The sequence below is a fragment of the Orcinus orca genome, chromosome 3, assembly GCF_937001465.1.
Source record: "Orcinus orca chromosome 3, mOrcOrc1.1, whole genome shotgun sequence".
Taxonomy (NCBI): domain Eukaryota; kingdom Metazoa; phylum Chordata; class Mammalia; order Artiodactyla; family Delphinidae; genus Orcinus; species Orcinus orca.
The window spans coordinates 9,679,110-9,704,431 of record NC_064561.1 but is presented as its reverse complement, the minus strand read 5'-3'; the positions used below and the strand labels follow the sequence as shown (position 1 = coordinate 9,704,431).

The 25,322-nt window shown below is 57.0% G+C and overlaps 2 protein-coding genes, 2 long non-coding RNA genes and 2 other non-coding genes across 13 annotated transcripts; 2 read left to right on the top strand and 4 right to left on the bottom strand.

Annotated features, from left to right (window-relative positions):
- Nucleotides 1-186: 186 nt before the first annotated feature.
- FBXW9 (F-box and WD repeat domain containing 9) lies at nucleotides 187-5,636 on the bottom strand. Of its 2 annotated transcripts, XM_004277474.3 has the most exons (10): nucleotides 5,228-5,636; nucleotides 3,928-4,067; nucleotides 3,721-3,849; nucleotides 2,447-2,559; nucleotides 2,270-2,361; nucleotides 1,222-1,370; nucleotides 1,020-1,133; nucleotides 794-883; nucleotides 641-706; nucleotides 187-567 (listed from the first exon to the last, which is right to left on the bottom strand). In XM_004277474.3, the coding sequence occupies exons 1-10, from the start codon at nucleotides 5,634-5,636 to the stop codon at nucleotides 493-495; spliced, it is 1,377 nt and encodes a 458-aa protein (XP_004277522.1). In that variant the 3' UTR covers nucleotides 187-492. The 2 variants fall into 2 exon arrangements, with proteins under 2 accessions (XP_004277522.1, XP_033257213.1); XM_033401322.2 differs by having other exon boundaries at nucleotides 187-706.
- A 28-nt stretch (nucleotides 5,637-5,664) lies between these two features.
- On the top strand, nucleotides 5,665-7,557 carry LOC125963779 (uncharacterized). Its single transcript, XR_007476158.1, has 2 exons — nucleotides 5,665-5,959; nucleotides 7,180-7,557. It is a non-coding gene; the product is annotated as an uncharacterized LOC125963779 (long non-coding RNA).
- Nucleotides 7,247-25,224, bottom strand: TNPO2 (transportin 2). Of its 7 annotated transcripts, none has more exons than XM_033401290.2 (25): nucleotides 20,747-25,224; nucleotides 19,344-19,455; nucleotides 18,609-18,684; nucleotides 18,377-18,526; nucleotides 17,548-17,654; nucleotides 17,326-17,459; nucleotides 17,152-17,233; nucleotides 16,953-17,075; nucleotides 16,728-16,846; nucleotides 15,736-15,796; nucleotides 15,470-15,635; nucleotides 15,100-15,252; nucleotides 13,571-13,796; nucleotides 13,196-13,367; nucleotides 12,628-12,714; nucleotides 12,442-12,549; nucleotides 12,186-12,344; nucleotides 11,575-11,662; nucleotides 11,291-11,389; nucleotides 10,618-10,713; nucleotides 10,179-10,284; nucleotides 9,787-9,886; nucleotides 9,633-9,707; nucleotides 9,389-9,516; nucleotides 7,247-9,305 (listed from the first exon to the last, which is right to left on the bottom strand). In XM_033401290.2, exons 2-24 carry the CDS (start codon nucleotides 19,440-19,442, stop codon nucleotides 9,409-9,411), a joined length of 2,694 nt encoding a protein of 897 aa, XP_033257181.1. In that variant the 5' UTR covers nucleotides 19,443-19,455; nucleotides 20,747-25,224; the 3' UTR covers nucleotides 7,247-9,305; nucleotides 9,389-9,408. The 7 variants fall into 7 exon arrangements, 6 of the variants coding, with proteins under 6 accessions (XP_033257181.1, XP_049563067.1, XP_033257182.1 ...); XM_049707110.1 differs by having other exon boundaries at nucleotides 10,179-10,254; XM_033401291.2 differs by lacking the exon at nucleotides 20,747-25,224 and adding an exon at nucleotides 20,403-20,528.
- On the top strand, nucleotides 9,765-12,059 carry LOC117195729 (uncharacterized). Its single transcript, XR_004475527.2, has 2 exons — nucleotides 9,765-9,897; nucleotides 10,156-12,059. It is a non-coding gene; the product is annotated as an uncharacterized LOC117195729 (long non-coding RNA).
- On the bottom strand, nucleotides 11,459-11,533 carry LOC125964127 (small nucleolar RNA ZL2). Its single transcript, XR_007476826.1, has one exon. It is a non-coding gene; the product is annotated as a small nucleolar RNA ZL2 (small nucleolar RNA).
- On the bottom strand, nucleotides 13,442-13,511 carry LOC117195766 (small nucleolar RNA SNORD41). Its single transcript, XR_004475589.1, has one exon. It is a non-coding gene; the product is annotated as a small nucleolar RNA SNORD41 (small nucleolar RNA).
- Nucleotides 25,225-25,322: the final 98 nt, after the last annotated feature.

Here is a 25,322-nt window from a genome sequence, read left to right as displayed (position 1 = left end):
CAGGGACACTCAGACGCACGTGATCCCTGAAATGCACCCCCCACACACACACACACACACAGCAGTGGCTGTCGCTGAGGCTTTCATACACCAACTCACAGACACACACACATCCCTGGCATCCCAGCGCCAAGCAGCCTCGGGCGGATCCCTCAGGTGACACCAAGCTCACAGTCCAGGCCGGAGCACCAGTACATCAGGTTTATTTCTCCTTTGCTCTCCAGGGAGAGCAGGCATCCAAATCATAACAAAAACAAGGGCCCGAGGGTGGGGAGCAGCCCCCTGGGTTGGCCGAAACACAAACCTCACCTCCCCTGGCATGGGGCCCAGCCCAGGGACCCCACCCACCCACCCACCATGGCCAGGACTCCTTGTGCCCTAGTCCTGTGGGGGCGGGGCAAAGGCAGCACCAGCGTGGGGGAAGGTCCCCCCTGAGAACGGAGGCCCCAGCCCAGCCTGCCAGCTGGCAGATCCACATCCACATCTGCCTGCTCAGGCCTGCAGCCTCCAGACCTCCAGCGACAGGCCCCCAGAGGCGGCCACCACCAGGTTGCCCTCAGCGCAGATCTGCCAGGGCAGGGACATGAGGAGTCAGGGGTGCTCTGAGCAGCCAGGCAGGGTGCATGGGACAGGGCCTTACCCCATTCAGCACGTTGTGGTGGCTTCGAGTGCAGATGGTCCTTGGTGGGTCTGTGGGCACGTGCACCTGGTGAGGGGCAATGGGCAAAGGTCACGAGGTGTGCTCCTGGCAAGTGAGGGTGGGTAGAGAGGGGGGACTGTCGCAGGGCCTCACCCGGATGGTCTTGTCGGTGGACGTGGTGTACAAGGCCCCCAGGGAGTGTTTGATCCCTGTGATCTGAGACCTGTGGCCCACATCAAAGGACTGTGGAAGGGAGGGACAGGTGACACTCAGGTGTGGCTCTCCCAAGGCCAGTCCCCCACCGCCACCGCCACCCAGGGATTAAGAGGTAGGGAGGCAGCCCAGGGCGGATCGTGCGCGGGCAAGAGCCTTGGCAGACCCTGACGAGCTGGAAGCAGCCATCCCGGTTGGCGAAGACATGCAGCAGACCCTGGTTATCGCCGGCCCAGAGCTGAGGCTCCTGGTAGGACATGCAGAGCAGGTAGGAGTCCAGCTGTGGGAGGGACACGGGACGGAGCAGCTCAGGCCAGTCCGGGCCCCGCCGCAGCCCTGGTCCCTCCAGCCCCCTGGGGAGCACCCACCTGCAGCCGCTGTAGGACGCTGTTGGCTCGGCGGTCAAACACCACCAGCGTGTGGTCCTCGCTGCCTGAAATGATGTGCCGGTCGTCCGCCAGCAGCGCCAGCACCGCGCTTGAGTGCAGCCGCCGGCTCTTCAGCAGGGCCGGGCCGACTGCATGGGCGATGGGCCAGGGAGGAGGGGGACATCAGAGCCCCTTGGAGGCCCCCTGGCCCGCCCCAGGACCCTGGGTCTCCATCCTTCCTGGCAAAATACTACTCTGTCTGCTGCCCCAACCCCCATCCCACAGGTAACCCTGTTGGTCCTCTGCCACCCCAGCTGGATCCAGGCCTCACAGGACCACCAGACCACCCCCCAACCCATCTCCATTCCCGCTCCTTCCTCCAGTCCCATCTGCTCTCAGTACGGAATGGACCTCAGCCAAGTCCCAGCATAAAATGCTTCACTCCTCCTGCAGGTCAGCCTGAGACTTGCCCCCACCCCATCCCGGCTCTGGCTCTGGCTGGAAAAGTTACACTGGGCCCTTCAATTAAAATAAGAATGAATAAATAAATAAACAATGGAAAAGGCTTATGGGCTGGGCCAAGTTCATTCTTTTTTAATGTAAACATTTAATCTACCACAGTTCTTATTGTCATCTCCTCCCATTAGCCCTAGGCGGCTGGAGTTATTATTATCTGGATTTGACGAATGGGGAAACTGAGGTTCAAACCTGACTGGGGTCACTCAGCTAGGAGGTGGGGGAGCCAGAATTCTCAAGGACTGTCCTGCCTCCTACGGGACTCAGGCTCAGAGGCCCCTCCTCTGGGAGCCCTCCAGTACTTGACCCCACCCCACGTGGAGGCGGGGCTTCCTCTGCCCCCAATACCCACCCCCACCTGTCACCTTTGTGGCCCCCAGCACAACACAGGCCACTCTGAGTGGTCAGCCTCTCGTTATGTGACTGTCACCCCAGTTAGACTGTGAGGCCCAAGTGTCTCCTTCCCCAGGATGACCCTGGAGACACCAGGCAGCCCTGCTCTCCCACCTAGGCTTCAGGGTCCCCAGCCCACCTCTGGGGTCGTAGACGGTCACCTTCTTGTCATAGGTGCCAGTCACCAGGATATCAGGCCGGTAGGACAGGCACAGCACAGCTGCCTTGGCCCTGGGGACACACAGACCGCAGGGCTGGGGCTGTGGCCAGACAGACCCCTGCCCACCCAGGCCCCCCTGCCCAGGACCCCTCACACTTTATCTCGCCAAACTGCTGCCCATCAGCCGCCATGTCCCAGAGCTTCACGGTGCTGTCCCAGGAACCAGAGCACACTCGGTGGTCCAGCGCCGCCAGTGACCACACCCAGCCCTGTGGGACCAGACCAGTATGATCTTCCCCATTTCACGGAACCCAGTGAGTCAGCACTGAGTAGAGATTAGAGCCTAGGTCTGTGGGTCTGACCTCAGAGCCCAGGACATGCGCACCCCAACCTAATAATATTCCTAAATCAAGTTCTGCAGAGCCTCAGCTGCAGCAGTGGTTTGAGGCCACATGACAGTGTGACTAAGAATGGGGCCTCCATGGGAATTTCCTGGCAGTCCAGTGGTTAGGACTCCGAGCTCTCACTGCCAAAGGCCCAGGTTCTATCCCTGGTCAGGGAACCAAGATCCCACAAGCCACGTGGCACACACAGAAATGGGACCTCCAGGGAGTTCCCTGGTGGCCTAGTGTTTAGGATTCTGGGCTTTCGTTGTTGTGGCCCGGGTTCAATCCCTGGTCAGGGAACTAATATCCCGCAAGCTGCTTGGTATGGGGGAAAAAAAAAAGAATGGGGCCTCTACTCCATGACCTGGGTGAATGAAGTACCATCCCTCAGTTTCTTCATTGGGAAAATGAGCATAAAAAAAAGTCCCTGTGTCAGAAGCTAAAATGCACAGAACACAGCTAGCTCCCCACTGACTCATTCCTCACCAAACCCTCTGAGGATAGTACTATGATGTGTCCCGTTCCACAGATAATGAAACTGGTGCACAGAGAGGTTGAGTCCCTCACCCAAGGTCACACAGCCAGGAAGTAGCAGAGTGGGGATTTGAACCCAGCAGCCTGGCTCCGAGACCAAGCTCTTGGCCACCAGCCTAGACCACCTCAATGGCTGGTGGAGGTGCCCCTCCATGACCACCTCTCATGAGATGATAGGCTCAGAGCTGTCTGATCCCCAAGGGTGGCCTCATAACTGCCCTACCTGGGGCCACTCAAGGTATACCTGACACCTCCTAAGCACCTACTGTATATGAGCCTGAGCAACGCTCTTAATGCATATTCATTTCATTCGTCCTCATCCTAATTGACCTCTGGACAGAAGCAGAAACTAAGGCCCAGATAAGTCATACATCTCACTTAAAGTCACACTGACAATAGCAGAGCAAGATTTAAATCTGTGAGGTCTGGTGCCAAAACCTGTGCCCTTAGCCACGGTACCCTACCCAGGCCGCACGCCTCCTACCTCTGCCTGGCCTCCTACCCCCTCACCTTGTGAGTGCTGTTCTTCTGGGTGCCCAGGGCCTTGACCAGAACCCGGCTGGGCTCCACCCCCAGCTGTTGCAGGTCCCACAGGTTGACATTGCGATCTCGGGAGCCTGACAGGCAGAGTGTCCCACCCTGGGAGAGGAGTGAGGTGATGTTGTTGGGGTCACCCTGGCCCACCACTGCCTGGCCTTCCACCGACCCCCGTCTCACCTGGAGCAGCAGCACTGAGTCAATGGAAGCAAAGTGCCCATCGGCCAGGCAGAAGTACTCAGTCCTGCGCCCATCCTCTGCCCAGCGCGACAGGTGCTGCTCCAGCTCAATGCAGGCTGCTGGCCAGTCAAAGTCCTCCTCTGTGGGACGCAAAAGCAGGGTCCCCAGTGGGCAGGAACCCTGCCACCACCCACACCAGCTGTCCAAGCTCACTGCACTGGCTTCCGGGGAGCACAACCTGAACCAGACTTGGAGAGAACCCACCTGGATCCCTTACCCCACCCAAGGAGGCCGAGGCTCTAGCTTTGGGACCACCAGCCCACGCACCTGCCAAGCAGGTCTAGGATTGCGCCTTACCCAGTTTCCAGAAATTGGGTAACTGGAGCCTCAGGATCACCTTCCCGGGCCTCATCCCCCAACACAAGTTTGGGGGATAGCAGCCTCAGGACGTTAAGGCCCTGCCTCACCCCTGGCTAAGGTCCAACCTCAGCCCTCCCAACCCTCAGGCTGGGCACAAGAGCTAGGACTTCATAACTAACACTTCCTGCCTCGGCCATCTGAACCGGACCCATGGAAGTGTTTCCCAAACCAGCATCCCAAACCTGGGAGCTTTGTCAAGATGCAGAATCCAAGCCCTTGACCCAACCAAACATCTATGTTTTATCAAGCTGTTCAGTAAAGTCCCATCAATTCAAGATCACCAAGCTGCCTTATCCTCTAGGGACCAAAGACCTTGGAGGCAGGAGAAATTACCACCAGCCCCTGCCTAACATCCCAGGTTAGAACCTGGACTCGAGGGTCTGTGATTGCTAATATCAGGGATCCCAACCTCTAAACCCTAGCTTAATAAGTTCAAGGGTTGCAGGCTCTGGACCTGAGTCCCGCCGCACCCTCACCTAGGCCAAGACTCTAGAGGTAAGGGGATTTGGCATCACCAGTTACTGCCTTAGCACCTAGACCCAGAACCTGGGGATTCTTGGGCTTACTCTGAGCCCCAAGGAGATTCTGACAGCCTAAGACTTCAAGTCCCTGTGTCAACCCCAAGCCTGAGGATCGCTGGATTCCGAGTTCAGGGACCCCAGCTACCCAAGTAGATTTCCACAGCCTCAGGACCCCAAGTATCTGTCTCATAGTCCACCCAGAGGTCAGGGGCTTTGGTACCACCAGTAAGTACCTCAGCCACCGCTGAGCCACGACAGCCAGGTAGTCTGCTCCAGTGACTGTACTTACAGCACCCTGGACCCTCCCCCCGCCTCAAGCTTGACCTGGGCGGGCCACCCTGGCCCCCGGGCGCGCGCACCTTCCACCACTGGGTAGGGCGCGCGTACGCGGCGCTGCGCGCGTAGCCTCCAGGTGACATGGTCACGCACGAGGTCGCGCAGCGCGTGGCACACGCGCGGCAGGACGTGGAGCACGAGGCGCGCGTCCAGGTAGGCGCATATCTCGAGCAGTAGCTCCGGAGGAAGGCTCAGCAGGCCCGGAACCGCCACCGCCGGGCCCTTGGACGCGGCCCGCGGCTCCAGAGCGCCAAGGGACACAGCGGGCGCAGGCAGCGGAGGGGCGCGCGGGGGCGCCAGCACGAATTTCGGAGGACTGAGCACGCGGGCCACGTAAGCCTCGGCCTGTGCGTCGGGGTCAGGCTCCAGCTCCGGCTCCGAGTCATCGTCCCAGGCGCAGGGATCATCGCGCGGCCCTGGAAGCAGCTCCATGGCGACCGGGTGGGCGCGGCCGGCCCGGCCCTGTCAGCAGCCGAGCCCGCGTCCTGTCTCCTAGGCAGCGCAAGGGTACTTCCGGCGCTGCCTGATGACGTTAGGGCGCCAACCGGAAGCGAGCGGGTCGTGGGGAAACTGGCCGCAGACTGAAAGCCAGCTCACTGGAAGGGTCTCGTTCTTCAGCCGCGTCGGCCCCGAGCTGGAAAATGCAGATTCTTGGTTCCTGCGTTTTTTAAACTAGCATCTCTGATGGTGCTGATGCAGAGGGCCAGCGGACTCTGGTTTGAAAAACACGGCCCTGTCGAAGGCACTTCTCACAGGTGACACTGACCTTACAGATAGAAAACCCCTTTTTCCTGGTTCGCAGTCTGGGCATGCTAGTGACTCGAACTCCTGTTCTTTTCTTCCGGAGCCAGAAACAAGCAGTTACATTGCAGAGACCTCGGTGAAAGTTAACTCTGAGTTACCCAAAATCCTACTGATAGAAACAGCATCTCATTTACCGACAGCCTCTTTTGAGCCAGGCAGTGTTAACACACAAATTCTAAGCAGCACTAGCTGTTCCCCGCCCCTTTTTTTTCTTTTTTAATTTAATTTTATTTATTTTTGGCTGTGTTGGGTTTTCATTGCTGCGCACAGGCTTTCTCTAGTTGCAGCAAGCGGGGGTTACTCTTCGTTGCAGTGCGCGGGCTTCTCCTTGCAGTGGTTTCTCTTGTTGCAGAGCACAGGCTCTAGGCGCGCGGGTTTTAGTAGTTGCGGCTCACAGGCTCTACAGCCCAGGCCCAGTAGTTGTGGCACACGGGCTTAGTTGCTCCGCGGCATGTGGGATCTTCCCGGACCAGGGCTCGAATGTGTGTCCCCGTCATTGGCAGGCAGATTCTTATCCACTGCGCCACCAGGGAAGTCCCAGAGTACCCTACTGTCAAGACTGTGACCATTTTCCATAACGTTCTTTCTCCGCTCCCCGCTGTATTTTTCTCTATGGGACATATCGCTGTTTCACTGATTAGCTTTCCTCTCACTAAAATGCACACACTTGTTAAACGAAAGTTGGTTGTGTGTCAGCATTTCAAAAAATTTTCCCAGTTTGATGCAGGTGATGCTTGGGCTGTACTGAGGTTGCAACAAGATTTTATCCTGAGGCCTGTGCGTCCCCAGATGAGCAGTTTCTCATTTGCCTTTAACTGTTGCACATATTTACCTATGTCCCACAGGCTTGGCGCTGAGCTGAGCATTCTACAAAAATGTCTAACCTGCCCAGCAATCCAGAGTTGTGAAGTCAAAGATTATAAGAATGCTGCAAGGTCTTGCTCCTTGCCACTCAGTTTAGTCTTTAGTAGATGGGGATCTTGAATCTGGGCTGTAACACTAATGGGTCCCCTTTAGTGAGCTCAGGCTCTAGTGAGCTGTAATTATGTCCCAAAGACTGCACTGCATGTGTTACGTTACCACATTTAATCTTTAACCTTACTTACTTCCCCACTCCCACAATTATTTCCTGACCTGATTCCTGTGCATCCCTATTTCTAAAACTTCCCAGGCCCCCCTCCACATCTCTTCTCTACTGCCAAAGCCCAGGACACAAGAGGCCAGATGGAGACCAAGGGTTTCACAAGAAACTGATCTTTACTCAACAAAGTTCTACACAAGTGGAATCTCACGCCACCTTGGCGCCAGTCCCCAGCACAGCACGGTAACAAATGGACAGACCCTGGGAGCCCGCAGGAAGAAGAGGATGAGGGGGAAGGAGGGATGTGGGAACGAGAGGGACTGCAGATCGAGGCCAGTCAGGGTCCGCAGCCCTGCGCAGGGGAAAAGGTTGAGAAGCTGAAACTTCGTTGTGCAAAAATCAACAAAAAAATAAATTAAAAAATTAAATAGTTTCCTTAATTAAAAAAAGAAAAGAAGAAAAAGATAACTAGAACCAGGCTCCCCTTCCCTGAAGGTGGCTGGAGGCCCCCCATCCTGGATGGAGAAGGGGTTACCAATCCCATCAGACAGCCAATCCACACACCCCAGGACCCAGCAGAGGATGCTCCAAAGAACTGGAATTACCAGAAAATTAAATGGTATTTAATTTTTTTTTCTTTTCTTTTTTTTACAAATGGCTTCCAGAGACCTGCTGGAGTTTCACAGCGGGGGAACCAGCTGAGTTTATGGAATGTGCACCAAGTGCCCCTTGGAAGAGAGGTGGGGCCTGACCCTGTCTGATAGGAGACACAGGGCTGTGATGAGGGTGTGATCCAGTGCTCGAGAGGGATGCATGGAGCAGGACCCAGAATGCAGGAATCCAGTCAAACCCCCAAAACCGCAAAAAGAGGCCCCCAGAGAAGTAGAAAGGGAAGAGGAAAACAACATTAAGGGGGCTTCAAGGCTTGGTTTGTTTTGAGGCCAACTGGGAAGCAACCACACCTCCTCTCTCTAGGGGAGCCTCTCCCACTGTGCCTGCATCCCCAACCAATCCCAGAAGTTTCCCTAGGATCGCTACCCCAATCTGGTGGGGTCTTGGGGCCTACTGGGAGCTGTGATGATCAGGAAGTCCCAGGGCCAGAGTCGGGTAAGGGAATACAGCACCCTTCCCTTCCTCCAAGCCTTTGGTTTCCCTCTTGCTGGCAAAGCATAAGCCTTGGTTTTCTATCACCATCAATTAAATGCCTCAGCCTCGGCCCTTGTGTTAAAACCCAGGCCTGGAAGAGGGCTCTCGGAAGCAGAGAAACGGACTGCCTTTGAAACAGACTTGCTTATGGAGAGACACAGGGGTAGATGTCAGCAGCTCTGGCTGCCCCCAACTCTCCTCAGGGGGAAAAAGTTCCAGCCCAGCATCTTCGAAAGTCACTGGAGCACAAGGGAGGGAGAAAAGGGCGACCTCTGGCCAGCCCCGGCCACTTCGGTGGTCCCCACTCTTCTGGCTGGGACGGGACAAGGAGGGAGACACACTGGCTGAGGCTGCCACAGAGCTGGCAAGAAGTGTGCGGAGCAGGTCCAAAGCGTGTGCGTGCTGACTGGGCGGCCCCAAGGTGGCCGTCCTCTTCCCCCCCACCCGCCCCAGGGTCCCAGCGGAGGTCCCCAACCCACCCAGCCCTCCCTAATCACCGCCAATTCCGGCAAAACAGCAGAAGCTTCTTAAACTCTAGATGCAGGTTACACGGAAGGCCTTACGAGTTAACTCAGGGGTTCACTAATTCTACTGTCTCCATGCAGTCGGGGAAATGGTGGGGCGGCTGGCCCAGCCTGGCTGGCTGCAGCGCCCGCACATGCGTGTAGCCACGTGTGTACGTGTGAGTGTACGTGTCTCTACAAGGACCCCCCTCCCCACCTGCTTTTCCCTTGCCTCATCCTAAGCCGGATTTGGTCGGCCGTGTTGATTCTTCCCTCCCACACGTGGCTGGCCCAAGTAGGCTGCCTGAGGTGACCCCAATTAGAGCAAGGGGCCCTTGCTGCCAAGAAGTCCCACCCCCCTCCCATTTATAGGATGAACGTGGAGGCCCCACCCACCTGCCCACCCGCTGACCGGCCTATGGCCGGGTATGGCAGGTAGATGGACGGGGAGGGCGTCTGGATTTGGGTCCCACTCACTCCTCCCTAACCCCCCTCGACCAGGGCACGGCGACTTCTGGACGCAACGCGCTCCCCAGCAACCCCTCTGACGACGACGCAGACAGAAACCTGTGAGGAGAGGAGAGGGTCAGGGCCTGCGCCCCTTTGGCTCCCACAACAGCGCCAGCCCTCTCTGCACACGGCCTCCTCACCTGGCAGTCGCAGTACTCATCTAGACCCCGTAGAAGGCAGCTAGCCTCTCCTTAAGCAGCGGCGGGAACTGCTCTGAGAACTGCTGCCAGTTTTCTTCCCCAACTTGGTCTTTGAAGCCATGGAGAATCTGCAGCGAGGGAGGGGGTGAGGGGCGCCCCGGAGCGGAGCAAGATGAAGATGAACTCGGTCTCTCCCCACCCTGCCGCCTTCCGAGACTAGATCAGGGCCAAGCGGGAGCCCTACCTTATAAAACATGTCCCGAAGGTCATCCTTCGGGCTCACCCAGGAGGCTACAGCGTCGCAGAAGAAAATAAAGTCCTGAAACGTGACGGATCCCACGTGAGGGGCCGTCCAAGCCCAGCCCCAGCAACTTCCCTCAGAGCCCAGCTGCCCCAACCTGCACAACACCCCCGGGGTTGACGCCTATCATCATGCAGATGCCTCGGAAGGCCGAGTCCTTCTCCTCATTGTCCCTGATGTTCCTGAGGGATGTGCACCTGTGGGGAAGGTAAGCAGTGGGGAATCAGCCAGTGGGCCTGGGGCAGGATGGACATCTGTGGGGGACAGCAGGGAGCGGTGGGCCAGTGGGTGGTGGGGCTGGGATGGGACATGTATCTGTGAGGCGTGGGGGAAGCAGGAGATCAGGGCTCGGTGGGGCTGGGTCGGGCATCCACGGGTGGGCAGGGTAGGGCTGGGTGGGCACAGGCGAGGGACTGGGTCGGGCCTGTCCCACCCTCCCCCCACCGCCCAGCCCACCGTACGGCAGGCCCCACACAGGTGGGCACACACCAAGGCCGGATGAACTGCTGCAGCATGGGTGCCACCTCCTGTGGGCACACGTAGCCCAGGCGGCCGATGGTGATGGCTGGAATGGCAGAGGGACTCGTCAGGCGACCTGCAACCCCGAGCGGCCCCGGTACGTGGCAGGGCCTCTAGCACGAGGCACCAGCCCTGCCCCACGGGCCCCAAGAGAATAGCTCCTGCCAGCTCCCTGGGCCCCCAAGCTTGGCCCGGTCAGGGTCTCCTCCCCACCCCACTTGGGTCTCTCCCAGGTCTCCCCCGAGGCCAACATCTTTCTTAGGCCTCCTCCCATAGCCCCATTCCAGGTCCTTCCAGTCACCCTCCCTGGTTCTTTCCCAAGGCCTCTTGTCAGCTACCCTCCCAGCCAGGATACCGCACCTCCAGGAGGCGGGCAAGGGGGCGGCAAGGGCCCAGGCCTGGGGCCCACCTGTGTTTTCCAGCAATGTCTTGGGCGTGTTGGGCCGGTTAATGATCTCCACCAGGTTGTTGAGGACCATCTGCACGTAGGGCTGCATCTCTGCCCCTGGGGGACAGGCCAGTCAGAGCCCCACACAGCCCACGCCACCCACACTGACCCGAGTTGTATCCAGACACTGGCCAACCAGTGAGGAAGCAAAAGCAACCTTCTCTGGCTATCTGCTGCCCAGGCGCCATGGCCAACCAGAGACAGACCTACACCCTCCCAACACCAGAAGCTTCCCTGGCGTCACTGCTGGACACCAGGGTGAGACCACACCACCCAGCCTCCCTGTGGGGTTAGGCAGAGAGCAGAGAAGCAGTGACAGTCTCCCAGCCAATCCCAGGGGGTCTTCCAGCCAATTGCTTGGAGGGGAGGGAGGTGACAAGTAGTCCAATAAGTACAGGCCTCCTGTCCTGTGCCTCTTTGGAAAAGCCAATTACAGATGGCCTTTCAGCCATGTGTCCCCATCTCGGATGAAAATGCTCAGAGGTGTCCCCTTGTCCCTGGCCAATCGGAGCCTTCCTCAAGGAGCACCAGGGCCCTCTAGAGGGAACCTGTCAGTTAGAGCCAGACTCCTGGCCCCAGGCTGGGAACAAGCCAATGGGGAGGGACAGGGCCTGCCCAGCTGTGGGGCACTTACCCATCTGCATGCAGATCTCGCCAATGGCCCAGGTGGCATTGTTGCAGACAGAGATGAACTCGGGGTTCAGGTTGGTGCCCAGGATGGGCATGAACTCAGCTGGCAGGGAGAAAGAAGGGTGCTGAGCAGGAGGGCCAGCCAGGGTAAGCTTCTGACACTTGCGAAGCAGGCCCCGTCAGACAGTACGAATACATCCCAGTGCGGTCACAGTCCTCCCAGGTCATCTCTCCATCACTTGAGGCCAGGGCTGGGGTCATGGGGTAAGGACGAAATGGGGGTCGTACCGATACAGGGCTTGACATGGATGAAGCAGGCTTTGGTGAGGTCTCCCAGGAGGGCGAAGGAGCTCTGCCGGACCTCAGGCATCGAGTCCTGGGGGTTGGAGCAGGGTCAGCGTGGCCGGGCTCCCCTTCCCCCAACCAGCCGGGATCCCAACTAACCCCTCAGAGCAGGGCAGCTAAGGGAACAGTTCCTGGAGCATGACCTGACCCTGCCACTTCCCAGTGCCAAGGCTACAGGCCCCATCTGTACATCTGGGACTCGGGGCATGTGAACGAGAATGCCCAGCTCGGTACCACTACAGAAGAGAGCACTTGGAACTGCTGCCCATCCTCAATACGCTGGGGGGTGGGGGCGTCATATTGGAGGGGCTTGTGCTTTCACATTTCCTATTTTCTACTTTTTAATTTTCTACATTGTTAGGTTTTTCAATGAGATTTTACATGTTTTATTTGAATCACTTTTAAAAATAATTACAAGCTTTTTTTTTTTAATGGGTCCTTTCTCCCTGATGTCCTCAGGGCATAACCAAGGCCCTGAGTCCACCCAAGGCAGCCCACAAAGGCTGCTGGGTGTCACCATTGTCCACTTAGAGGCCCGCGAGGGGCCCACCCACCTGCATGCACTGAAAGAGCAGTGTCATGATGTTGCTGCGGGCTACCAGCTGCTCCACGTGCCCGCCCAGGCCCTCAGCCAGGCCGCTGAGCAGGTCCAGCGCCACGATCATGAAGTCCTTGTCAGGGGCCTCGTACTGCTCAGGGTGCTGGGTGTACATCTGGGCACAGAAGGGGGCAGGCAGGTGAGGGGAGTGGGCCCAGGCTGGGGCAGCAGCAGAGGAGCGGGTGATGGGGTGGTGCTGGAGGGATGCTCACCATGGCCTGGGCCAGCGTCTTCTGCACCAGGGTAACACAGCGCTGGTAGACGGGCTCACAGTAGGGCAGGAAGCCACTCTGCAGGGCAGTGGCCACTGATGACAGGCACTGGCAAGGAGGAGGGCAGGAGAGGTGAGCTCAGGTGGGTGGGATGGGGCCTCGGGAGAGGGCCTGGAGCTCACCCACCTCCAGCAGAGGGAAGAGGTCCTTGTCTTCATCCTTGAGCTCATTCCACTTCTGGATCAGCGGAGGCATCAGCTTCTGGATGTATTCCTGGAAGGGGAGCAGGAAGTTGGGGCTCCCTGGGTGTGGGTGGTGGCCTGGGAACCAGCAGGGTTCCCTGTGACTCAGAGGTGCCCGTCATCTGAGCAATGAGGTCTAGGCTCCTCGCTTTGGTTCATGGGGCCCTGCGAGGCCTCGCCATCCAGCCAGACCTCCAGGCCCTTCTAATTTACTCCCTTCTCACCCATCCCGAGTCCCACCCCCACCCCCCCTCCTGCCCCTTGGAGCCTGAGTCAGCGCTTCCTGCTTCCTGCAGGCCCCTGAGCTCCCCCGGCACAGCACTTACCACGCTGTCTCATAACTGTCTGTCTCCCCCACTAGACTGGGAACAGGGCGAGGGCTGGGGCCGGGTCTGTCTGTCTGCCTGTCGAGGTCATGGCCACGTCCCTGGCGTGCGACACGGGTCGCCGCCAGGTCACCGGATGCCAAGGGGCACAGGGATCGGGAGGAGGGAGCCGCTGTGGGGTCTCACCGGCTGGTTGAGGTGGTGGCCCACAGAGTCGGCCAGGGTGCCGATGGCATCGTAGAGGATGAGCAGGTTCTTGTGCTGGTACTTGCCAAAGGCAAAAACGAGGGTGTCCAGGATATAGCTGAGGTAAGGGACCAGCTCCGTGCAGGCCTCCTCCTCCAGGGTGGCGAAGGCACTGGAAGGGGGAAGGGGTTTAGCAGGCAGCCACAGGCAGGGCTAGGCTCTGAGTCGGGTCAGGGAGGGTGCACTCGGGATCAGCCAGTACGAATACGTGAGAAATCAGTACAATGTCAGGGGTCATGAGTATCATCACTTCCCAGAGAGCAGCCAGTGGGGCCAGGTGAGGTGAGGGCTGTGGGGCCAGGGGTCGAGGTTCACCTGCAGGCCGCCTCCTGTACCCTCTTGTTGCCATCCAGGATGCGCTTGAGCAGCTCTGTCATCAAAGGCTTGAGGTGCATGTCAGGGGGCTGGCTGACCACCCAGTGGGCATAGCGGCTCAGGGTCCAGCAGGCGATGGAGCGGACCAGGGCCTTCTTGTCTGATAAGCACTGGATGAGGTGCGGGATCAGCTCTGGCAGGTAGGGCACCATGCCCTGCATGCAGCCTGCAAGGAGCCGGCACAGAGGCAAGGCTGAGCCCAACTGGGTCGGGTCACATCCACCCTCCTGGGGAGAGGATCAGCCGCACCTGACAGATGGGGAAACTGAGGCTTGGAAGTTAAATAACTGGCTCAGAGTCGCAGAGCCAGTGAAAGGCAGGATGGGGATGGGAAACGGCATCAGAGCAAGACTTTCCTCTCCATCAGCTCCACCCCATTCCAGGGCTTGTGATGTTTTTATCTGGTCACTAGTTCATTCATAGATGGCCAAGCTGCACACTGACTTGGGCTTTATGGGCAGTAACAATGCAGGTGGACAGAAAGGGCCTTTCCTTTGAAACCTTTCTTGGATGTTTGTGATTTTTCTTTTTCTACTTTACATCTTCTCTTTTTAAAAACCCTTAACTGTGTCTCTCTTTTCATTACAGAACATGGGTAATAAATAGCACACCCTCTGATAATCCCAAGCCATGAGATCTATTTTTACCAGTTTAGGGTCAGTTCCTTGAGATCTTTTCCCATTATATATGCAGAACACTTCACATAGTCTATTAAAATACATATGTGCATTGTGGAACGTGTTATGTGTCCTGTTAACATAAGACCCATTACTTATTATATGAGGAAACATTTCCTTAGACAACTTTGAAAAGCTCTCCAGGGTGAGGGCTCCTGCTGCCCCCTCTGCTTGTTCTAGCAGGCCTGGATGCTGAGGGGGTCGTGTGTGCTGCCTGTAACAGTTCTGCAAAGCCCTCTGGTAGTTCACGCTGTACACCCCATCCATCGGGACAAGGGGAACCTGGAAACCATGTCAGTACAGCACAAGCACACCGTGTGAAGTTTAAGGAAACACCACTGCACACTTCTGATTCTGGCAGGCCAGCCTCGCAGCCAGAGCAGGTTTGAGGCCCAGCTTCACTCTGGGTGACGAGGGAAGTGCCGTTGATTCTCTCTGCACCTTAGTTCCCCCATCTAAGAAACCCACCTCCTCAGGTGGTAGTGAGCCCGCAGGACAGGGCTGCCTGCTGTGGGGCAAGCACTGCAGAAGTGCCTGTTATTATTGTTGCTGTTATTATGCTTATGGCCTGTCCATGAGAATTAAGGAGAGAGCTTGCTTTCGGGGGTCCCTTTCAGGCCCACGGGCTGAAGGGAAGATTCAAATCCCAGAGCTGTTTGGAGTGGGGTGAGCAGGCCTCTGGAGAGAACCTGGGGATGGCGTCGCCCCCCACAAGCCTGCCTGGGCCAGCCCCAGTCTCGCACCAGCGTGGGGATCAGAGGTCAGGCGCAGCCAGGCTGGCAGGTCACTTACCCTCAGCAATGGCGCCCAGCACCAGGATGCCCGACTCCTTGACCACCCACTCGGGGTGGAAGAGGAGGCCCTTGAGCAGGGGGAGTAGGTGGGGCAGCAGTTCCTCCCGGAAGACGTTAGCCAGGACGTCCAGTGCAGCCGCCGAGCACTTCCCTGGGGTGGGAGGGGAGATGGGGGGGGAGGGGTGGCGGGCTCAGGGAGGCACATCAGGCAGGCCACCAGCCCTCCTCTCTGTGCCCCCCAGGATCAGAGATCATGATTAGAATCTTCATGATCTGCTCCATATAGGCTTCTGATTCCCTCCTAAGAGGGGAGCCCAGGGCTTGCTGCCCCCTACTTCCCCCTTCTCACCCCAGGCCCGGCCACTTACTCAGATTCCAGTCGGACAAAGCATCATCGTCATCATCATCCTCTGCATCCTCAGAGCCATCAGGCCGCTCAGCCTCATGGGGCAGCGTCACCGTGCGTGACTTGTGGAAGCGTGGCTTGATATCCTGCTCGCTGTCAGGGACGGCCTCATCCTCCTCCACATCCCCCTGTGGAGCCAGGCAGATGGCTAAGCACCACAGAGGCCCCCATCCCCAGTGCCCCAGCCTTCATCCTCCTGCCTGTGCCTGGTGGTCAGCCCTAACTAACCTTGAGCAGGATGATGTCGATTTCTGAGTACTTCATCCCGTTTACCAGGATAGGGATCAACCTGTTGGAAGAGAGGCTGTTAATCAAGATGCAGGGGCCCCAGAGGGGGCTTACAGCCTGGGGGAGAGGGAAGAAGCGGGGAGGGGAGGAGGTCAGGGAGCCAAGGGGCCGACTGCACATGCTGATCCTGGTTATGCTACATCCACTCATTTCCCTTAGTGGGTACTATCTCAGCCGAGTCTCAGCCACTGTGACTGGGTCAGAGCTGACACTACTCCTAGCTCCACAGGAAGGTTCTGGACCCAGACCCCTGGCCACTCAGTGAATTCCCGACCCCTGAATACACTGAGAAGCTTGGAATAGTGCCTGACCCCTAGCACACCATAAAGCAGGGACATGTGGCCCTGTCACCAGGCACTTCCCTAGGATGGGGCCTGGTTAGGGGACCAAACAGGCAGGGCAGCCTGCCCCCTCAGCTGGAGCCCATGCACGTCGGGATCGGAGATTTTGGTTAGAGCCCTCACTGACTCGGGGATAGAAAAGTAATCCAAGTTGGTCCAGGAGGATCAGCCCTAGGACTTTTGCGGAGATACTGGTTGAGAGAGAATTTCTTTACTCTGAGACTCCTGAGCTGGAAGGCTGCAGAAGGCCACAGTACTACGACGAGGGAAGGCTGGCCTGAGAACAAAGCCAGCATAGAGGAAGTAGATCTGAGACCAGACAGGCGCCTTTCACATCCTTTGAGCACCTGGATCCAGCTATGCCTAAAGCCTCTGTTGAGTCTTCACTTTTTTCCACCTATAACTTAACCTAATTTTTAAGTCATTAAAGCTACATACTTACCGTTTGCAAAATAAACGTGCACAGGAATAAAAGTAAACCAAGATACAAGATGTGGACTGAGGCTAGCGCAGGAGCTGACCAGAAGGAAAGGCATAGGCATGGCAAGAGGTGGAGGCTGGGGTGGGACAGAGGGCAGAAGCAGCACTCACTGGACCAGGTGGGAGGCCAGGACTTCCTTGCAGATGGGCTGCTCGGCCAGTGTCAGCCAGAACTCGCAGGCCTCAAGGGCCACGTTCTCATCATGGTCCTGGGTCCTCTGCAGCATGTACTGGGGTGGGATGGGAGAAAGGCTAAGGCTTGGCCCGGCTAGGGGTGGCTCCCCACCTGCCTCCCACCCCTCAGCGCACACGCGGGCTGGCCCTGGCCAGGCATACCTGGATGATGCTGTGCATGTGGGGGATGAGCCTGTCGATCCGCACTTCCAGCAGCATCACCAGTGCACGGCACACGTTCTTCCGCACCTCAGGGTCATCATCCACGGCCAGGGCGAACAGATGCTGCAGGGAAGCCGGGGTCAGCTGTGGCTGGGCCCTCGGCCCTCCCCCTGCTCCCCTCCCCAGCCCAGTGGCCCACCTCGATGAAGGTGTCGATGTTGTCCATCAGTGCCTGGGCCCGGTCCATGATAAACTGATTCACACAGGCGATGGCATGGGACCTGGCAGGGGGCAGGCGCACATGGGTCACTCCTGACCCCACCCATCCCACCTGCTCCAGGCCCCCTGCAGACCCCTGGGGAGCCGCACCCACCGGATCTTGGGGCTGCAGTGCTTGAAGAACTGTAGGAACTTGGGAATCATGATGTTGAGGGGCCTGTTGAGGGCATCGCTGTCCAGAAGTTCGGATGAGTCTTCGCAGATCTTCTGCAGGGCTCCGAAGGCTCCCTGAGTGGAGGGGAGCAGGCACATGGGTGTGGGTCCCGGTCTGGCCCCAGCTCCCGCTTAGGCAGGCAGGCCATGGCTCATCCCCTACCTCACAAGTGTTGTAATCCTCCGAGTTGAGTAGGTTGCACAGCTGGGGCAGCAGCTCGGGCCACATCTGCAGCTCGCCCTTGGAAGCGATGGTGGTGATGAGAATGCCTGGGGCGGCCAGGAAAGGACGCTGCCTCAGGCTGGGTGCGGGCCTGCCTGGCGCCCCAGCCCTCCTTGCTGCGCACTCACTCCAGCACACTTTCTGTGCGCTACCCCCTGTAACCCTACACACTCTTTGAGATCCTCTGAGTCTTACCGTGAGCCAGCCCTGTTTCAGGCCCTGGGATGCAGCACATAACTAAACACAAAATCCCTGCCCTTAGGACCTGACTATCTAGTGAGGGAGGCTGTGAGGTAAAGATAAATCAGCAAAAGACCTCGGTGGCTAGATGCCAAGAGATAAGGGAGGAAATAAAGCAGAGAAGATGGCTAGCAAGTGCTGAGGATGAGGGTAGCAATTTTTAATTGGGTGGCTAGAGAAGGCCTTACTAGGTGACACCTTGATATCTGAGCAAAGACCTGAGGAGGTGAGGGAGAAGCCATCTAGGTTCTGTTCTCAGAAATGAGAACAGCTGTTTCAGGAGGGAGTGGTTCAGAGCATGGACCTGACCTAGTCACTTCTGAGCTCTGCTACTTGCCAGGCAAATCCCTTAACATCTATGTGTCTCAGTTTTCTCATCTGTAAAATGGCAGTAATAACAGTACTACACTACCATCCACGGTGCTGGAACATTCTGTGAATCAATATCCTTAACACACTGAGAAGTTTCTTGGCCAAGAGTGACAGCTCAGGGCATCATCACAGGCTGACTCCCGCTGCACCCTCTTACCTATGGTGGCCCGGATGAGCGAGGAGGCATCGCCGATGTTGTTGAGACATTCCTGTTTGATGAAGTCGGCCACAGGTGGTGGAAAGCTCTGGTAGTGTGCCTTCACGTTGTTCTTGAGGATGAGGCCACTGAGAGAGCGAGTTGGCTCATCTGGGGGAAGAGGGCTGAGGCTTAGGGAACCACAAGGGAGAAAGTGGGGTCAGGCTTGTGTGGAGGGACACCAAGGGCATACCTTCCGACTTGAGTCTGGTCAGGACGAATATCAGGTAGTTGTTGAAGTCGGGAAACTGGTTCAGTTGTTTGAGTTTCTGCTAGGTTGTTAAGGGTCTTGGGAAACAGAGGTCTTCCCCAGGCAGAGCCCCCTTACTGCCATATAGCTGATACTACTTCTGACTATGGGGACGAGGCAACCAGCTCCTGGAACCCCACCTGTCAACCCCCATGCCCAGAATAACACAGCATTTCAGGCACATGAGATTCATACAGCGGGTGGGGGAGCATGTCTGAGCTGCTCACCACTCCTGAAGATCTGGCCAGAGCAGGAGAGGGTTAGCAAACTCAGCTCTCTCTGATGTTGGCAGCTCCACTCACTAGCAATCCAATGTGGCATGTTTTTTTTTTTTTAAAAAAAGAAGGGAACTCACACTTTCAAGTGAAACTTGCTAATGGTTTAAATAATTTAAAAGTTTAACTTATAGCATTTTAAATGACCAATTGAAAAAAGGAAATTTTACCCATGAAACTCAACTAAAGCCAAGCACCAGCTAAAAGTGCCCCCTTCTCCTGCCGGGCCACATTTCCTCTGGGAATGGGACCCAGTAATCCTAATCCTTAATTCTCTGCCAAGGCCTGCTCCTGCCACAGCAGAAAGAGTCTAAGAATTAGGGAGTAGACCCCTTCCTCTCTGGCCTTCAGGAGCTGCAGATGTCTGCCCCGTCCCCCCAGACCCGGAAGGAAGGAAGGATACATCCTGCACAATGCGCTGCGTGGCTGTGTTGGGCGACTGCGAGTCTTTGAGCAGCTGCAGGACCTGCTGCAGGCCCTGCTCGTCTGGCTGCCAGTCCATGGTGCAAGGTGAACTGCGGGGGTAGGGGCCAGGATCAGCGCTGGATCCCAGGGGCTCCGTGTGAGTCCCGGGCTGAGCCCCCACAGAGGTGGTGGCGGCGGTAGCAGGGCGGGAGCGTCCTCGGCGGACAGACGGAGGCCGCCGATCCACGCCCGCCCAAGTGCGGGGTCCCCGCCAGCTGCGCCATCCACGGCCGCGCAGTCGCGGGATCGGGAGCGCGGGCGCGGGTATGTGGAAGCGGGCCATGCGAGGTGGCGACGGGACCCGGCGGATCCTCATCCCACCCAACACTGGGCCTTCAGCCCACCGCGGCCCATACCGCCGCCCTCGGCTCCGGGCCCTAAGACTTCCACTTCCCTCGAAGCTGCTAGGCGAGGGCCCAGCCACCTCCCCATCCAGGGACCCTGCCCCAGAACACGATAGTGCCCCAGCCCCCGTGGTCTCTCCCGTGCCAGCACGCAGTCCAGCGATTCCCCTTAATCAGACCCAAAGCAGTCTCCAGACAGGTCCCTGATGCCTCTCCGCAGGAGAGTCAACCAAGCCCACCTATCCGGCGACAGAAGGCCCCTGGACGGGTCCCTGTCGCTTCCTCAGTCAGATCTGGCAAAGCCTCCCCACACAGCGCTCCAACCCCCCGCCCCAGTCAGCATTAACTCCTGCTAACGGGTCACTGCTGCTTCCCCCAATCAAGTTCGACCAAGCCTCCCACCACCTCGAACCGAAAACCCTCTTCGTCCGATCCCTGCGGCTACCCCCAATTAGACCTGGCCGAACACTCCCCAGGGCATTTCCTCCAACTGATCCCAGCGACGCCTCGCAGTCAGACCCAGAAAAGCCCTCCAGGCCGAAGTCTGAAGCCCTTTCCCTATCAGGGTCCAACAAGCACCCCCCCAACTTTTCAATGCGGCCTCCCCCAACCAGACCCAACCATGCCCCACCGAAACAGCCCCCTACACACACCCGATCCTCGCGACGTCCCCCAATCAGTCCCTAAGCAGTCCCCATACGATTCCCCCAATCAGAGCCCCTCCAGCCCGACCCCAGACGTCCCACTGGCCCGATTCTCGCGGCACCGGGACCTGGCCCGGTTCCGAGGCCCCACCCCCTAAGCCCGGCTCGGTTCCCCCCTCCCCCGCCCCGGCCCATTCTCGCTGCCTCCTCAATCGGGCCCAACCGGGTTCTCGGCCTTTCTCGGTCAGGCGCGGCCCCGACGCCCGGGCCGCGCGCCGCGCAGGCCTAAAGCCCTGCGGGGGTCGACGCAAGCCGGGGCCCAGCCGGTTAGGGTCCGGGTGAGGCTCACTTACCCGGCCTCGGGCAGCAGCAGCGGGGCCTTAAGCCGCGGCTTCTCCTGAGACTCGCGAGGAAGGAGGGAGCCAAAGACAGGGAGCAAAAAAAAAAAAAAAAGAAAAAAAAAAACGCGGCCGTATATGAACTGCGGAGGCTTCCGTACGCCGTTCAAACTGGCCTAGAAGAACCAATCAGGAGAAACAGCCGTCGCACGTGGCCTGGCACCGGGAGACCTAGGCCCAGCAGAGGCTGGGTCACGTGACCGGAGAGATGCAGGCTCTCTAGGCCTCTCTGGCCGGCCGGTCCTCCCACCATCTCGTTTTCTCAGCCTGCCTCAACGCCGGCCTGACAGGAGCTCTTTTCTGGAACTAGGAGTTTGGTGGCCCGTGGGACTTTTTGGTGTATGGTGGACCTGTAAACCCTTCAGTCAGAGCCACCTGCGCCTTTGTCACCCCCCTCCTCTAAGAATTTAACTGTGCCTTCCTCCCTCCATCCAGACGGTACTTGGGAGGAGTACATGTGCGTGCAGAGAAAGAGTGGAGGGGACTGAGCCTGGGGTGGACTTTATACCCGAGACAAAGGAGGGAAAGTCAGACAAAGGGAGTGCCTGAGACGGGCTGGGTTCCTGAAGAAGCCTCTGCCATATTTTGCGTTATTTATTTTCCAGTACTGTTTGACAACTTTTAAAAGGATATAAAAAAATAAACCCACGAGGATATAAAATTTTAAATGAAATGAACTAATAAAATAAACGCTAGAGCAAAAGGCCTATCTCCTTTCGTTCCCTGAGGCTGAATGAGGTGAAACAGTTAAGGAAATTTAGGTAAGAGAAGGAAGATGAAAAAAGACATTCCGTGATTCTTGTGCCGTCTGAGGACAAAGTAGGGCACCCCTTTTCTTTCTCTTAAGAGTAAAGCGGAGTAGGGAGGAGCATGAGCGTCCCCGTTCCCCCCTCCCCACGTCTCCGCCCTCCTGACAAAAAGTTGGGCGACCTTATGCCCCTCGGAGCTTTAGTGTCCCCATTTGTGGAATGGGTATAAGAATAGTTTGCTGGGTTTGAGATAATCCAAGTTAAGCATTACAAGATATGCAGTAAATTGTTCTTCAAAAACGTGGCTTTTACTCCGAGGCTCAAGGCCGTCCTTTTACCGTATTTGGCTCCTCCCTAAACCAATATTTACTGAATTCACTGAATCAACTAGGGCTCTAATCCCAAAGAACAACCCAGCCCTGCCCTGAGGGACGTTTTGGCCTCGGGAGACGCACAGGTCAATTCTTGCCCCAGCCTGGAGGAGGGGGACAATTTTCTCAGTCCACTTGCCATTGGCAAAGTCAGTCCTGGCTCCGTTCATTCATGAAAAACAGGTACCTAAGCCCTCTCTTGCCGAATACTGGGGCCGCCAGGGTTTTGGGAAGGGTCAGCTGGCGCCAAACTCCACTTCAGGAGTTGGGATCCCTAAAGTAGCGGACTGGATTCCCACCTCAGCCGGCTCCGCTAGACAGGAAACCGGTTTGAGGGACACGTGCGGAAAGCCGCCGCCTTCGCATGCGCAATGGTCTTCCCTCGCGCATCGTGAGGACCTAGAACTACAAATCCCATCTTGCCGTGCGCCCGCGTCGCCGCGCTTACGGTCTCTGGCTGAGACTCGAATCTGAGGGGTTGGAGAGCTCCCCAGAGTTGGGCGTTGAGCAGAAGGAAGAATAAGGCTGAGGGGCTGGGACGGGATCTGGGGGTTTCGGGAGAGGATGCGAACCGTAGTTTTCTGCTCACGGTTGGGGGTTGCCTCAGACAAGGGTCAGGTGGGGAGCGAGTTGGAGATGCAGGAGAAAATTTGTTAATGCTCACCCCCTACTTTTAATATGTCTAGTGTCCAACGGCCCCGAGCAGGCCTCGGGGGAGCGGGGAGTTAGGGCAGAATAATGTGACCCCTGCTGCCTGTATAGTCCACAGTATTGGCCCTCGTGTGATCACAGATCTTTCTTCCTCTCCCCTGATGGTGAATTTCAGTACTGAATAGAAAATCAAAAAAAAATTTTTTTCCCCGTATTTATTATGCACCTACTGCCTTTCAGTGCACAAATGGTATTCTCACAACAGCGCTGTGCACGGCAAACTTACTTCAACTAGAAGCGCTCAGTGCAAAAAGGAAACTCAAAGAACTGATGCCCAACCGTGAATCTGAGATGGGAGACAAACACCTCTCAGTTTACAACAGCCTCCCTGCCTGAGCATCTCATCACACTGCACCTTCCTATCAAGGTATTTCTCAAACACGGTCCCCAAACACAAGCCAATTGCTTCACCTAGAGAAGCAATAACAGCCACTTTGTCAGAGTTAACGATGGCTGTATGAACAGTGCCCTTACTTTAGAACTTCACTCTACAAGGAGCTTCAGTATTTTCTCTCTACTTTATAGATGAAGAACCTGAACCACAGAAAGGCTAAATGACTTGCCCAAGATCACACAGCAAACAGACACCAGAATAGTTTGAAGCTGGGACTGTGTGACTCACCAAAACCTGAATTTGATTCTCCTCCCTCTTCAGACTTTCCCCAGGTCAGGGTAGGTGAGCTCAGTGAAAGGAGGTGCTGGGACGCCATCAGCTCCCTCTGCCTCCTGATACTCCAGAATAGAGGCTGAGCTGCTGCAGGGGCGACCTACTTCTCCCACTTATGTTTCTTTTTAAAGATCCAGAGGCTGTGGGTGGCTTTGAGGGAGGAGGAGGTAGAGTTGGCTCCATTGGCTTCCTATGTCCTCTCCCCCACACTACATCCCCAAGGTTAAAGTCACACTTGGGCCAGCTCAGCATCCTGAAAGTAGGAGGGAGACCATTGAGGTGATGTGGAAAATAAACCAGACAAGCCTTACAGTGTGTTAGCAGGAAGTGAGGGGGGACATGTTGCCTGTTCCAAAGGCTGTTTGCTCACTCTTCAAGCCGGGCGTGGTTTCAGCTCAGGGTCTTTGCACCTGCTGTTCCTTTAACCTGAACACTCTTCCAAGAACCATCTTCACTGCCTGCCCCACCTCCTTCGGGACTTGGAACAAATGGTGTGGCCATTCCCGACCAATTTAAAGTTATCATCTCTCCCACTCTCATCACAGTCCCCCTTTCATGCTTTTTTCCCCCGCCACAGAATGTATAAACATGTGGTGTTCTGTATTTTGTTTCTTGTCTGTTTCCCCCAACCAGAATGTTCGCTCCACTAGGACAGAGAGTTTGGTGTTTTCGTGCTCAGTATTTGGAATGCCCCACGCTCCACAGGCTGAATCTGGCAGTGTGAGGCTGGGTAGGTGCTACCTCAGCCCTCCTCCCCCTGCCTCTATGGGTGGTGGAGGGCCAAGCACATGGTTACCACCTGATCCTCAGAGTCATGATGCTCCCCTGTTGTAAGAGGGTTGGGAGCCTGGCCCTAGGATGGGCAGGAGTGCCGAGCTGCTCAGCATTCGTGCCTGGGAAGGCCTGGGAGATGGGCCCACAGCTGGGGGGCCTAGATGTTGCTCCAGGTCTAATAGGTTTGAAAAGGGGTCAGGAGGCAAGGGCATCTTAAAATATTTGTGGGCTCCAGGGAAAGCAGGCAGCCAGGCAGCCTTCAGCTCCAGCAGGATGAGCAATGAGGCCAGGAAGACACAGAAGTACAAGGAGTACTAGAGGGGCACTAGGGGCATCAGGTTTCCTTTAGGATACCTTGTCCCCTGATATATCAACTGTCATGTTCTGCAAGGTGGGACAAACAAGCCCCTTCCCTGGAAGGGCTACAGGTAGCTGGCAGGACAGAGCAGCCCCACGGGAATCCAGATCCTAGCCCTCTTTACTTCCTCCACTGCCAACACCCCATCACCTCCCCTTGCCTGATCATGGCCTGGCCTCCTCCATCTCCCAGGTTCTGCCCAGACCCCTTCAGCCAGAGGGATCCTGTTAAGACATACTGAATAAAACACATCATGTTGCTCCTTACCTCACAACACCCCCAAAGGTTTCTCACCCTAGCACACAAGGCTCTGCATATAATCCACCCATGCTCCTCACTCAGCCAGCTCCAGTCATAGGGGCCTCCTCAAAGCTGCCCATAAGGGCCAGGCACTCTCCCTGTCTTTATGCTGGCTGTTCACTACCCCTGGGACAGGCTTTCTCACCTCCCTCAGGACTCTGGTCAGATGTGTCAACTAAAATAGACCCCTCCCTGCAGCCTCTATCCTGTCCTTCGCAGTCACCTCCCAGAACGGCTTCCCCCTTTCATCTGTGTCTGTTTTCTTCCACAATGGCAGGGAGCATGCATGGTCTGTTCTGTTCACTGCAGCAGCCGCAGGGCCCAGAAAAACCCAGGCACACCAGAGGTGCTCAGTGTCTTCTGATTTGAACAAACTGACAGCTTTGGCCCAGCCCAAATGGGACTGTGAAGGGACACTGAACAAGAACACCCAACAGTGGGGGGGAAAGTCAGGGGTGAGACCTGAGGAGAGTTCAGGCCTACAGGAGGTGATGCACCCTCGTTCTCCCCCCACACCCTCCCAAATCCCTCCCTCACTGGGCCAGATCCAGGCTTTGGTGGGTGCAGTGCCAGCCATGAGGGGAGGGCTTAGGTTGGAGAA

Excerpts from the sequence above, each read along its gene's own strand:
- FBXW9 (XM_033401322.2), bottom strand. The coding sequence starts at position 5,636 with ATGGAGCTGCTTCCAGGGCCGCGCGATGATCCCTGCGCCTGGGACGAT. Across the intron at positions 2,362-2,446 it reads CAGCAGTTTGGCGAGATAAA|GGCCAAGGCAGCTGTGCTGT; the intron begins GTGTGAGGGGTC and ends GTGTGTCCCCAG. Across the intron at positions 707-793 it reads CCACCGACAAGACCATCCGG|GTGCACGTGCCCACAGACCC; the intron begins GTGAGGCCCTGC and ends GCCCCTCACCAG.
- TNPO2 (XM_033401289.2), bottom strand. The coding sequence starts at position 19,721 with ATGAGGATCCGCCGGGTCCCGTCGCCACCTCGCATGGCCCGCTTCCAC. Across the intron at positions 12,550-12,627 it reads ACCTCTTCCCTCTGCTGGAG|TGCCTGTCATCAGTGGCCAC; the intron begins GTGGGTGAGCTC and ends CCTCCTTGCCAG. Across the intron at positions 9,708-9,786 it reads ACCCCGGGGGTGTTGTGCAG|GACTTTATTTTCTTCTGCGA; the intron begins GTTGGGGCAGCT and ends GTCACGTTTCAG.